This window comes from Heteronotia binoei, chromosome 1 (assembly GCF_032191835.1).
Source record: "Heteronotia binoei isolate CCM8104 ecotype False Entrance Well chromosome 1, APGP_CSIRO_Hbin_v1, whole genome shotgun sequence".
NCBI lineage: Eukaryota > Metazoa > Chordata > Lepidosauria > Squamata > Gekkonidae > Heteronotia > Heteronotia binoei.
This window is the reverse complement of record NC_083223.1, coordinates 77,315,438-77,328,316: the sequence shown is the minus strand read 5'-3', so window position 1 is coordinate 77,328,316 and position 12,879 is coordinate 77,315,438. Positions and strand designations below refer to the sequence as shown.

The window sequence follows — 12,879 nt, the reverse complement described above, 5'->3', positions numbered from 1 at the left end:
CCCCAAAGTTTTCAGCACTTTTAGCATTTCAGAAGAGTTTGGGATAATTTTGGATAAACCAAGCCAACCTGAAACAACCTGATATATATTCAGTCTGGGAATATTTTAGTGCATACCCCTAGCTGAAGTTTCTGAATTGTCATCATGGGCAGCCCTATGTATAGCACATTACAACTGTGTAGCCTTGAGGCCACAGTGTGGCCAGATTCATAGCTCCAAGAAGGGGAACATCTTCTGAGTTAAATGTAACTTATAAAGGGCACTACTTGCTCCCTTCTCATCCTGTTTTTTCTAGTAAAAGATCTGTTTTTTCTAGTAAAAGATCTGGATCTAAACCACCCTTCTCTAGCTCATGACTGAGTCCAACAGGGACAAACTCACCCCATCAGCACAACTCCCTCCAAAGTCCAGCTTTTCCAACCTGCATGTTCTCTGTCTTCTCTGGGTTAAGCTTCAGACTTTTCTCACATAGCTATTTAACCACAGCAGACAGACATTGGCTCAGGACAGAGATGGCTGGTTCTGGAGGCTTAGAAATGTATACCGTTAAATGTGTAACTGGATGTCATCAGCATATCCAATGTCAAAACAATGGACAACCTTATATATTAAATAAAATCTTATGTATTAAATAACATGTGGGATGACACAAAGCCCTACAGTATTCCATAGGACAAGCCCCAGGATCCTGATACTGAATCTCTAAAACAACCTTTTGACTGTGGCTAAATAGAAACAGAAGAAAGGGCTTTAACGTTATATCCTGGACCTCACAAATAGGCTTCCCTGGTTTGAAGATCCTCTAAAATGACATTGCATTAAATATGGGAGATAGGCATCAAGAGTGGAAAATTCGGTAAAATTGCCAAACTTTCTCCTTTTTTTCACACAACAAGAAAAGTTTTCAACTCTCAGAAAATTTCCCTTGGATCCTAGCCACTGCATGGACTGCGTATTCCTCTGAAGAATTCTAGGTGTAAACTGTGTTCATAACTTGAATGTGTTCTGGTGCATTTTTAAAACATATTACAAGAGACTTTGTATAAATAATGATTTACTATGTGAAGACTGATACATCTTGAAGGCTGAACTCTCAGATCAGGGAGCCCACCGACTCATGTTATTCGTACAGTGCTCAGTCTGCAATTTCAGAAGCTTCTATCTGAACTTAGCTTCTTTTGTTAATAATTATCTGTTGTATGAGAAATAGTCTGAATGACATACTGCTCTTAAACTGATATTTCAATCCTGGAGATTTTAAAAAAATATGGATGTAGTATCTGTATAAATTGTATGCAATAGTGAAGCAATGTAATGGTCTCAAATAATGAATATAATTTTAAGTACTACATATCCCCAACAGGATAACCAAATTGTATTGTCCATTTTACTTAAGATTCCATTCTATATGGGAACACTCTTACATTATATGTGGTCATATACTTGTGAAAGGCCCAGCAGAACTGTTTAACAGTTAAGCCAATAATGGGCAATATATATCTTCCTTATATTTACAGAACTGCAGCTGACTGTATCTTAGGTTTAGATTTGAATGCTAGGAAGTGATAGATCTAGGGGTTGCTAACAGGCTCAAAGAAAAATGCCCTGCCCCATTAACAGAAGCTTAATGGGATGTTACTTATCAGTGATGTTATTTACCTCCATGCCAAAAAGCTTCAGCTGCCCATTTCCACACATTAAACCTCTGTTAAAGGGATGGGGTATTTTTTTTTTCAAGGCCTGTGGCAGCTCTAAATAGATCTGTTGTTAATTAGTATATTTTAGTTGCAGGCAAATAACATAATTTTAATACAGAGAGTACGCTTCTCAAAGGATTCTACTATAACCTACACACACACTCCTGTATTGTCATCTTTTTTCTCAAGTTGGATTTGCCATGCTCGGCATACTATAACTTGGTAAATCTTAGTTTGTAACATCCAGTAGCCCATCTTGTCCAAGATGCTGTACACTGCTCCATTCCTGCTACTGCTAAGAATAACTGAGTGTCAGGAGCATGGGGAAGACATATGCTTCTGGCGACTCTAAATTAATAAATTTAATTCATGCATGGGAAGATCACCATTTGAAGTGACTGGCCTGCTCTGCAATACCCCATGTAGTATAACAAGGTGGGCGGGGGGGAAGAGTGAAATTGCAGTTCTGTTTGAAAACATACTTCTCTGCAAATGCAGCATTTTAGTAAATACTGCTTTACATGCAATTGCTTTCAGGAATCATAGTTACAGTGTTTGTGGAAGATTGATTTGTGAACTTAATGTTTTCAGTTATTTATGGCATCCAAAGCTCGAGGATACAGCTATATCTGCCAGACTGTGGATTACTCAGATAATGAATACGAAGTCAGGGTGAGTAGTAACGCCTGTTGTCTATCCATTGGTTGGTCCTTTGATTGACTGATGAATATACTATGCCAGTAATGGGGGGGGGGGTGTCTTTCACATATAAAGGACTGGTCATCCTACGTTCAGATTTGTGTTCTTTTTGAGTAAATATAGTACTTATAATTTCTATAATAGTCTCAATGTTTGAAGCATTTTACATCTGAGTTGGCAAACTCCTGCAAGGTTGGAGGATTTCCCACCCTTGGCTCTTCTGTCCCCACTTGGAGTGGCAGCTGGAGAAAATTTTTTAAAAGCCATTGAACCAAAGATGTGTCATCACTTCTGGGGGAAACATAGAAGTGATATCATTTCTCCCTAGCAATTGCCAGAAATATAATGTAGTGTTTCTAGCGATATCAAGAGAGGTGTGATCAAGAGAGTACTGATAGCCATGTCACCACCCTGGTCTCCCATTGCCTGATAACTCTACTTTGCATCCATTTGCCTGTAATCCTTTCATCAGCTTTGTAAAGTACATCATTATTATTGTGCCCACTTTACAAATGGAGTTCTGAAGCTTGTCTGACACAGTGAATACTTACCAGACACAAGATACTAACAGGGACTTGATAATTTGTAGCTAGGTCTCATAGTTATTATGTTATAATGCTGACTTGGTAATTTGTAGCTCGGTCTCTTAGTTATTATAACACTTCTCATTTTATCAGTAGCATTATATAAATATAAATATATATAATTAAATGTGAAAGTACATAAACCACAGTCCTCAAATTATCTACTCTAGAATAAAATCATGAAACTACTCATCATTATACCAAATCCTTGATAGAAATTTGTATCAGTTAACCATTCACAATTAAATTCCTGTCTGAAATATATGATTTGTTACTGAGACCAGTTAATAATAGCCAGTGGTCCTGTAAATCTCTAGAGCAGGGGTGGGGAACAGTTGCTCTCCAGATGTTTTTTGCCTACAACTCCCATCAGCCTCAGACATTGGCCATGCTGGCTCGGGCTGATGGGAGTTGTAGGCAAAAAACATCTGGAGAGCCACTGTTCCCCACCCTTGCCCTAGAGCAATCACAGGAGACCTATAACTTAATCTTGACACTTCCTGGCAACTAACCCCACCACCACCTATATGTAAGTCTTGAAGAAAACATTTCCAATATATTTGATGATGTATGCATGCACATGAAAGCTTATACATAGAATTAAACCTTGTCAGTCTTAAAGCCGCGCTGGACTCAGACTTTGCTATGTGAGTAGTTGCTTCTTGAGTGCTCTTGTCACATTCTCAGGGTGCAGGCAGGCAGGAGTCCAAATCCAGTCCAAGGACAAAGTCCAGGAAGTCAAGCAGGAGGCAAGTCACCAATGCAGAATCACAAACCGGAATCAGAAGTCAGTGTCCAAAAGCCAGAAGGTCAGGGTGCCAAGGAAATCAAGCAGGTCAGGATCAGGAAGGAGCGTGGATGCAAGCCAGAAAATAGACTTGTTGCTTCCACAAGATTACCAGGTCTTGGGTGGGAGCTATATGGGAGTTTCAATCAGCTTGCTCCCTGAGTTGCAGTGACTCTACTAGAACTCAGGGCTGAGAGATCTGAAGCATCGGCGTGCCTCATGTCTTCGCTCTGAAAGTTCTTTCCGAAGCCTGCTTCAAACTCTTGACATGGGAGAAGAGCTTGGAGGAGATTGTCAACAGCTGACACTGGTGCCTGGAGAGTGATTGATGGGCCAGCTGCTGTTTGTTCAGCTGAGGAACTGGTTGGCAACTCTTCCAGGTCTGTTAACTCTTCCAGCTCCTCCTCATCAGAACTCATGACACTATCCCCCACGCAAGACCCCCCCCCCCACAGACGGGCCAGGGTAGGCTGTGTGGAACTGCTGCACGAGATCAGGAGAGTGTAGGTTGTCCGCGGATTCCCATGAATGGTCCTCAGGGCCATAGCCTTCCCAGTCCATGAGGTACTGGAGGTCCCTGCGGTGGATTCAGGAGTCCAGGAGCTGGTGGACCTCGTATTCCTCCTTGTCATCGACCAGGACAGGAGGTGGCAGCACTGGAGGTGGCGGCCAGATGGGATCCGGTGGTGTAGCAGGAACAAGGAGGGACTGGTGGAAGACTGGGTAGATGCGGAGGGTGGCCGGCAGCTGTAGCCGGAAAGCAACGGGGTTGATTTGGTTCATGATCAGGTAAGGTGCCGTGAAGCAAGGGTCCAGCTTGCGAGACTGGCCAGGCCGATGCAGGTAATGGGTGGAGAGCCAGACGTGGTCCCTGGGCTTCAGTGGGGGCCCCACTTGTTGCTTTCGGTCAGTGGCTGTCTTGTAGGTCTCTTTAGCCTGTTGGAGCTGCTCTCAGAGCAAGTCCTGGAGAGCCCGAAGTTCCTGCAGGTGCACATCTGCAGCAGGGACTGCTGTGGGAGGCAGGACTGTGGGGAAGAAGCGAGGGTGGTACCCATAGGTGGCTGCAAATGGGGTCTGTTGCGTGGACACATGTACGGCCAAGGGTAGCAAGGTGGCCCAGTCATCCTGCTGGTAGCTGGTGTAACAACGCAGGTATTGTTCCAGCATGGCGTTGGTGTGTTCGGTCTGCCCATCTGTTTTGGGATGGTACACTGAGGACAAATGCACCTGGGTGCCTAAGCTGGAGTGCAGGGCTTGCCAGAATCAGGAGGTGAACTGGGGGCTTCGGTCTGAGATCAAGTGTGCCGGGAGCCCGTGCAGGCGAAAGACTTGCTGGAGGTAGAGCTGGGCTGTTTCAGGAACCTTGGGCGGCTTGGGACATGGAACAAGGTGAACCATCTTGGTGAAGAGGTCCACCATCACCAGGATGCAAGTGTGCCCCTTGGACCTGGGGAGCTCGATGATAAAGTCCAGGGAGACGGTGTCCCAGGGTCCTGCAGGTGTGGCTAGGGGATGCAAAAGCCCTGGGGGCTTGGCTGGTACATCCTTGGCCCACCGGCAGACCTCACAGGAACCAACATAGCGGACCACGTCGGCACGGACGCGAGGCCACCAGAACTCCCGCAGGTGCAGGGTCTTGTGTTGGCCGAAGTGTCCTGCAGGAGGAGAGTCGTGGGTCAGGCGGAGCACGTCGGCACAGATGGGCCCCGGAGGCATGTAGAGGCACCCACGGTGCAGGAGGAGACCTTGGCGGGTAGAGATGTCCCCGACCAGGCCATCTTGCACTTCCAGGAGGCGTTGCTGAGCCCAGGGGTCTTGGGCTTGGCTGGCCTGGATGTCTGCAGCCAAGGTTGGGCAAGTCGTGGTGGCAGCAAAGACCGAGGGTGCAAGGATGAGCCCAGTTGGGTTCTCCTCCGTTAGAGGCACAGTGTACTCCGGTTTTTGGGAGAGGACGTCCGCTTTCCAGTTCTGGTTCTGCGGAATGTAGTTCTGGTTCCCGGAATGATCCGGAAGTCAAACCGGGAAAAGAAGAGGAAGCACCGAATCTGATGCTGGGTGAGGTGTCGAGCAGTCTGTAGATACTCCAGGTTCCGGTGGTCAGTCAGGACCTGGACGGGGTGGCGGGCCCCTTCAATGTGATGCCTCCAAACCTCAAAGGCGGTCTTGATGGCCAGGAGTTTCCACTCCCAGATGGTGTAGTTGCACTCTGCGGGTGTAAGCTGCTGCGAGTAGTATGCGTAGGGTTGTAGCGGCTGCAAGGGGTCCTCCTGCTGGGATAACACTGCACCGAAGGCCACGCTGGAGGCGTTGTTCTCTACTGTGAACGGCAGCTGCAGGTCTGGGTAACGCAGGAGCGGCCCAGTAGTGAAGCAGGTTTTCAGGGTGGTGAAGGTATGGTCCGCCTCTAGAGTCCAGTGAAATGGGTCTTTGGGCCGGAGGAGCTGGGTCAGTGGCATGGAACGTCGGCATAGGCAGGGATGAACTGGAGGTAATAACTGGAAAAGCCAAGGAACCTCTGTATGTCCTTGCGGTTCCACAGCGTCTGCCAGGTCAGGACCGCCTTGACTTTGTTCGGGTCCATCCAAGTCCCATGGGGTGAGACGATGTGGCCAAGAAACTCGAATGCTGTTAAGTCGAAGGTACACTTCCCTAGCTTGGCATAGAGACCATGCTCACGCAGGCGTTGCAGGACCTGGTGGACGTGCCCTGCATGCTGGGCAGGGCTTTGGGAATAAATTAAAATGTCATCTAAATAAATGATCATAAAGCGGTCGAGCAGGTCGCAGAAGATGTCGTTCATCAGCCTTTGGAAGACAGCGAGGGCGTTGGTCAGGCTGAAGGGCATCACAAGATCCTCGTACTGGCCATAGCAGGTCCTGAAAGCCGTCTTCCATTCCTCTCCTGTGCGGATCTGCACCAAGTTGTACACGCCTCAAAGGTCCAGCTTGGTATAGACCTGGGCCCCCTTAAGGCAATCCAGTAGTTCTAGGATCAGTGCCAAAGGGTAGCGGTCCCGGACGGTGATTTTGTTCAGGGCCCGGTAGGCATTGCAGGGCCGGAGCTCGCCACCTTTTTTCTTGACAAAGAGAACAGGGGTGGACAGCAGGGACATGGATGGCCGGATGAAACCCCGTTCTAGGTTTTTGGCGAGGAAGCCCTGCAGGGCTGCTAGCTCCGGTTTGGACATGGGGCAGAGCCGCCCCATAGGCAGGGGTGCCCCTGGTACCAAATTGATGGCGTAGTCATAAGGCTGATGCGGGGGGAGCTGGTCGGCCCCCTTTTCTTCAAAGACATCAGCAAAGTCTGTGTAGGCTGGGGAAAGTAGAGGACCAGCAGCTGCGGCAGCAGCCAGGGTGGCCGATCAGACCTGATGAGGACAAGGGTCCTTGAAGCTCAACTTCCCCTGTGCCTAGTCCACAAGGGGGTTGTGCTTTACAAGCCAGGAGAGTCCCAGAATGAGGGGAAAGCGGGGCATGCGAGCAACATCAAATTGTACTTGCTTGTGATGGTGTTAGATCTGGAGCATGACCGGGTGGGTCTCCTGGGTCACTGGACCGGAGCAGAGGAGGCGCCCGTCGATGGCTTCGACCAGGGTCGGGGTGTCTTTGTCCTGCACCGGGATCTGGTGTTGCTTCACAAAGGCCATGTCAACGAAGCAGCGGGTGGCCCAGGAGTCAATCATGGTGTAGACAAACAGCCAGCGCCCGTCCGGCAAGCCGAGTGTGACCAGTACGAGGAATGGGCCCTGGCAGGTAACATAGGGTTCAGGGGACCCGGCTAGGTGCCCCAAGTCGGGGGGTCCACTCAGACTTGGGGCTGGTCTTTTACTGGCAGCGGTGGCACGGTACTGGGCTGGGTGCACTTGGCGGAGCAGCCAAGGGAGAAGTGCCCCGCCCATCCACAATACAGACAGAGATTCTGTGAGTGGTGCCGTGCTTTTTCCTCAGGGGTGAGCCACAGCCGTGCAGCCCCAAGTTGCATGGGCTCGGGGCATCAGTCTTGGGACTGCTGTGCATCAGGTTTGTCACTGTCGCTAGGCGGTGGGGCAGCTGAGAGGGACAGGTGCTGCTTCGCGCTTGGCGGCGGTTTTCCAGGCGGCCATTGATGCAGAGACACAGCTTGATTAGGCCTTGCAGCGTGGCTGGTCGGTCTACTTATGCCATCTCATCAAGGACTTTGTCACCAGCCCCTCCATATACTGGTCCATGAGGGCAGCCTCATTCCAGGCGAGGTCTTGGGCCAGAAGTTTGAACTTGGTGGAGTACTGGGAAACCGAGTCCCTACCCTGCTTCAGGGTCCGGATCTTCCAATTGGCAGTGGCTGCTTGCTGGGGGTTAGCAAAGTTTACCGCCATATGATCCAGAAAGCCCTGGTAGTCAGTCAGCAGGGGCGATGGGGCTAGAAGCAAGGGAGTAGCCCGTTTAACTGCCTGCCCCTTTAAGAGGCTTACAATGAAGCATACCTTGGTCTTGTTGTTGGGGAAGTCTCTGGCACGTAATTCAATATACAGTTTGCACTGTGCCAGGAATGCAGGAAACTCCTCCACCTTCCCAGTGAACTTCTCTGAGGCACTTGGGTAGGGCAGTGACAATGGCTTGCTGCTGCTGTTGCAGGTGAGCCACCATTTGAGTGAGGTGCTGTACCTGAGTGAGCAAGGCTGCTAGCTGCCCAGAGCCTCCACTTGCCTCCTCATCCATCTTGTGGAGTGAGTGTGTGGGTGGAAGCAATCTGTCACATTCTCAGGGTGCAGGCAGGCAGGAGTCCAAAGCTAGTCCAAGGTCAAAGTCCAGGAAGTCAAGCAGGAGTCAAATCACCAATGCAGAATCACAAATCGGAATCAGAAGTCAATGTCCAAAAGCCAGAAGGTCAGGGTGCCAAGGAAATCAAGCAGGTCAGGATCAGGAAGGAGCATGGATGCAAGCCAAAGAATAGACTTATTGTTTCCACAAGGTTACCAGGTCCTGGGTGGGAGCTATATGGGAGTCTCAATCAGCCTGCTCCCTGGGTGGCAGTGACTCTGCTAGAACTCAGGGCTGAGAGATCTGAAGCATCGGCATGCCTCATGTCTTTGCTCTGAAAGTTCTTTCTGGAGCCTGCTTTGAACTCTTGAGATGGGAGGAGGAGTGCATGAAGGAGATTGATCGTCAACAGCTGACACTGGTGCCTGGAGAGTGATTGATGGGCCAGCTGCTGTTTGTTCAGTTGAGGAACTGGCTGGCAACTCTTCCACGTCTGTTAACCCTTCCAGCTCCTCTTCGTCAGGGCTCATGACAGTTCTCTTCATACCTTCTGCAATAATATTTTCCCTCGGCCTTAGCATTTTTTTCTGTTTTAGCTAAGCAATACCCCTGATTGTTCCCTAGAGGAATAAAAGTGACTTGGTGGTTATCAGGGTTTTTGTGGTAGAAAAAGCCCAGCAGGAACTCATTTGCATATTAGGCCATACACCCTGACACCAAGCCAGCCAGAACTATGTTCCTGTGCATTCATGCTCAAAAAAAGCCCTGGTGTTGGTATTTTTCAATGGGAAAAAGGCAAGGTTTAGAGAACTCACCTTATGCCATTATTCCTTGCAAAACGCAATTCTAGCAGCTGAATTTGAAAAGAAAAAAATGCCTTTTAAAAATTATCTTGGGTCTAAACCTAATGCGTAGTTTTGCTGTAAGTCACAGAGTACATATGTGAATCAGACATAAGTATGTCATTACGTTAAAAAAGATTTCAAAAGAATGTGTAGCAATAGGAAGCTATCATATTTATGAAATAGATGCGTATCCATAATTTTTGTGCATGTTTCACAGCCAGGTATGTTATGGTTTCCATTATTTGTGAGAATTCATGTGGGCTGAAGTTTAGATAACACGGGTTCAAAGCAATGATATTTTTTTAAGGATGTGGGTAGTGCAGTAAGTTATCAGAACAGATGACAACCATATCAGTGCGTTTTCATTGCATTGTGTTATACCAAGGGAGGAACCACTTGTATTTTGCTTCAGGGTGTTTTGATGAAGCTTAACTCTAATTGCCGTAACGTGACACTAGTGATAAAATCATGAGATTTAGCAACATGTATTCAGTTCCCTCCCTGAACTAAACTAATGACTAGGAGCACCTTCTGTAGTTAATTCTAACACATCACACAAAGCAGCAAAATTTCACCTATACTCAAAGATACTTATCTTCAAGAAAGACGATGGGGTTATCAAGTCGCCATTGTCACTGTGCAACTTCTATTCACATAGGGTTAAAACACCAGCAATTGTACTGGAGATGACTCATAACTAAATGTGAGGTGAGGTATGCTTCATCAATAGTCCACTTCCTGCTTTGGGGGTCAGGCTGTAGCTCAGTAGTAGCTTTGCATGCAGAAAATCTCAGATCCTTAACACCCACCCCACTGAAGGATCAGGTAGCAGATGATGTGAAACCACTACCTGAGAACCAAGAGAGCTGCTGGCAGTCAGAGTAAACAACAGTACTACCCATGAAAACTGTTCATAAAAGACTGCTCTTTTTTATGGATTAAGAAACAGGGATGTTAATCAGAATTTAATTTTTATGAGATCTTTTGGTTAAAATATTAACTGGGGGATAATATTCCGTGCCGGCAAAATACCAGGGCTAAGATTTGTAATCCCTGCACATCAGTATCTTTATATTATACATAGTTACGTTTTAATATCAAGTATGACCTATAAAGAAATTTCCTATAGCTAGTAGGATTTTTGTTTACAAACTTTGAAAGAAGAAACCAAAAAAAGGTAACACTATATACAAACTTTTTTTTTTTGTAATTCTTTATCAGTCAGCCATATAGGTAATGTGGGTATTTTAGTACATCAGCAGCAGCAAGTTCCATCCTTCCTAGGAAGGCTCATCCAGTCATTTTAGTGCTGGAAGCTAGTTAACACGGGTCGTCATTGAAGACTGAGTCTTCCCAGCAGAACAAGTGGAGACCTTTTGTACGCAAAAAATCGAATCAATAACAACTGTGTAAAAATAAAATGAAATTGAACACTAGACATTAGGTTCACACTCATTCCATGCTTGTGTTGGGTGTGGGAATGTTGTGTGTCATGGCAATTGTGGTTGGTTTTTTTAACTACATGCGGATTAGCCCCAGCACAGAAACAAGGTAGCACCCATGGTAATAGTCTAATGGCAGCACAATTATTCTAGATCAAAGGAAACAAAGACCAACAATAAAAGTTCCTTTCATTTTTAAAAAGTTACTATAAATGTAACATTGGCTTTAAAGCACAGTGTGCAACGATCAGAACTGGACCTCTCACTGACCCTTTAATCATAGTTGTTAATGTAATCTTTCTGTGCCATCTGGTCTCTTAACAGACTTAGACGTTTCAGGTTGCTGAAATGGAAATAGTCATACATATTTCTGATACCACTCTGTTATATTTAGCAACTTTTAAATTAAGCATTTTAGGAAGTTACAGTAGTATCCCCATCTATGAAACTATTTTCTGAAGAGTACAATTTTAAATTATGTTCTACATTTTTGCTGCTGTCACTAACAATGCAACCTGTCAGTCCATGAACAATTACCTCATAACATAAACAGATGCAAACCATTCTGTTACCATCTCTGTCACTGAATAAAGTTTAAGACCAGCAAAGTTTAATTCTGTGCGTAGTCTTCTATGCACATATAGTGATACACACAAAAGCGTGTACCCAGAATAAAATGTTGTTGGTCTTAAAGGTGCCACTGGACTAAAACTTTCTGTTGCTTCAGACCATTCAGACCATTCAGACCATTCTGGCTACTCCCTGAACCTATCTCTGTCTGGGGAGGGGATTGTCTTTGTGACCTTAGGCAAACTGTTTGAGTTATTTTATTTTACTGTATGAGAACTAGAAGAAAAACAGGTGCATATATCCTTAGGTAAATGGATATATACCCATATCTGTAATAGTCAACGACAACTTTGTATTTCACTTTGAACTCTGAATATTTTCTCAATAGCTAGTAAATCTTACAACTGGAAATGGAAGAAAGCTGAGCATTTCTTTACCACTCTTAGGCAGAAAGATCTTTTGCAGCTGGTAGTATTTAATATCTTTCTATAGCTACAAGTAGTTCTTTATTTTTAAAAGTCTTCATTAAAAGGAAGGAGCTTTCCTGCAGCTCACAGTTATTCACAGCTATTGGCAATGGTCTCTGTTTTTATTATTAGGAACCTCTTTCAGAACATTGCCTCTTGGATTTTTGTTACAACTTCTTGTGCTGAATTCTGGTGTAATGCAATAGAGACAGGTAGGGTGTCCTGTATCTCATTTCCTTCTAGCCACTTCATTGTACTACTGTGAAGGACTGGGCTTTCATTCTGGGCTGTCATTTCATTCTGGTCACAGTAAAAATCCCAGATAAATGCAGCCTTTAGTGAAGTTTTATTTTAGGAAAATGATATATTTCTCCAAAAAATTTTATAAGCAGAATTACTAACATCTTGATGTTGTTTCACATTACCCAGGGAGAAATGATGACAGATATGTAGGACACTTAAGCAGTTCTACTCTCTATAGCAGTTGAAGTCAATGGAATTAAAAGATGTAACTCTTTTTAGGACTGCACTGTGAATCAGTAAACTGTGTACTTGAGCTCCCTCACTTGGAAAGAAGTATGCAGTCTGATTCTGTATATGCTCATATCAGTCCCAGTGATCTCCAGGGGGTAGGGCTGCCAAGCCCCCGGTCCAGGCAGGGATTCTCAACCCACTGGCCAACATTGGGAGGGAAAACAATAGGTACCATAGAGTTTTTCCCTTCCCAAATGGTTAGAGCGTCCAGGAAAACCATAGAGGTTTCCCAGAAATGTCTAGAGCGGCCACACGCAGTGTCACCGGTGCGATAACGTCACTTCCGGGTGATGTCATTGCATTGTGTTTGTGCTTTGTGCACTCTGGGAAGCAGGGGACTGGCAATCCTACCAGGGGGCTTACTTCCCAGCAATTGCCTAGGTCATATACAGCAATGAATAGTTTTTGTTGATGTGATCTAATCAAGGATCTTTGGGCTCCCATTTCCTGAAGGTCTCTTAATCATTCCCATCATTATCTTTCTTTGGGAGTGCAGAACTGCCTGCTACAAAGTG

The 12,879-nt window shown here is 45.9% G+C and overlaps 1 protein-coding gene across 1 annotated transcript in view; it reads left to right on the top strand.

Annotated features, from left to right (window-relative positions):
- The window catches only part of ELOVL4 (ELOVL fatty acid elongase 4), a 57,735-nt gene that overhangs the window by 29,723 nt on the left and 15,133 nt on the right, over positions 1-12,879 (top strand). Inside the window, exon 3 of the mRNA XM_060236413.1 lies at positions 2,289-2,369. Coding sequence (XP_060092396.1) covers positions 2,289-2,369 — 81 coding nt within the window. The remainder of the gene's footprint in view (positions 1-2,288; positions 2,370-12,879) is intronic.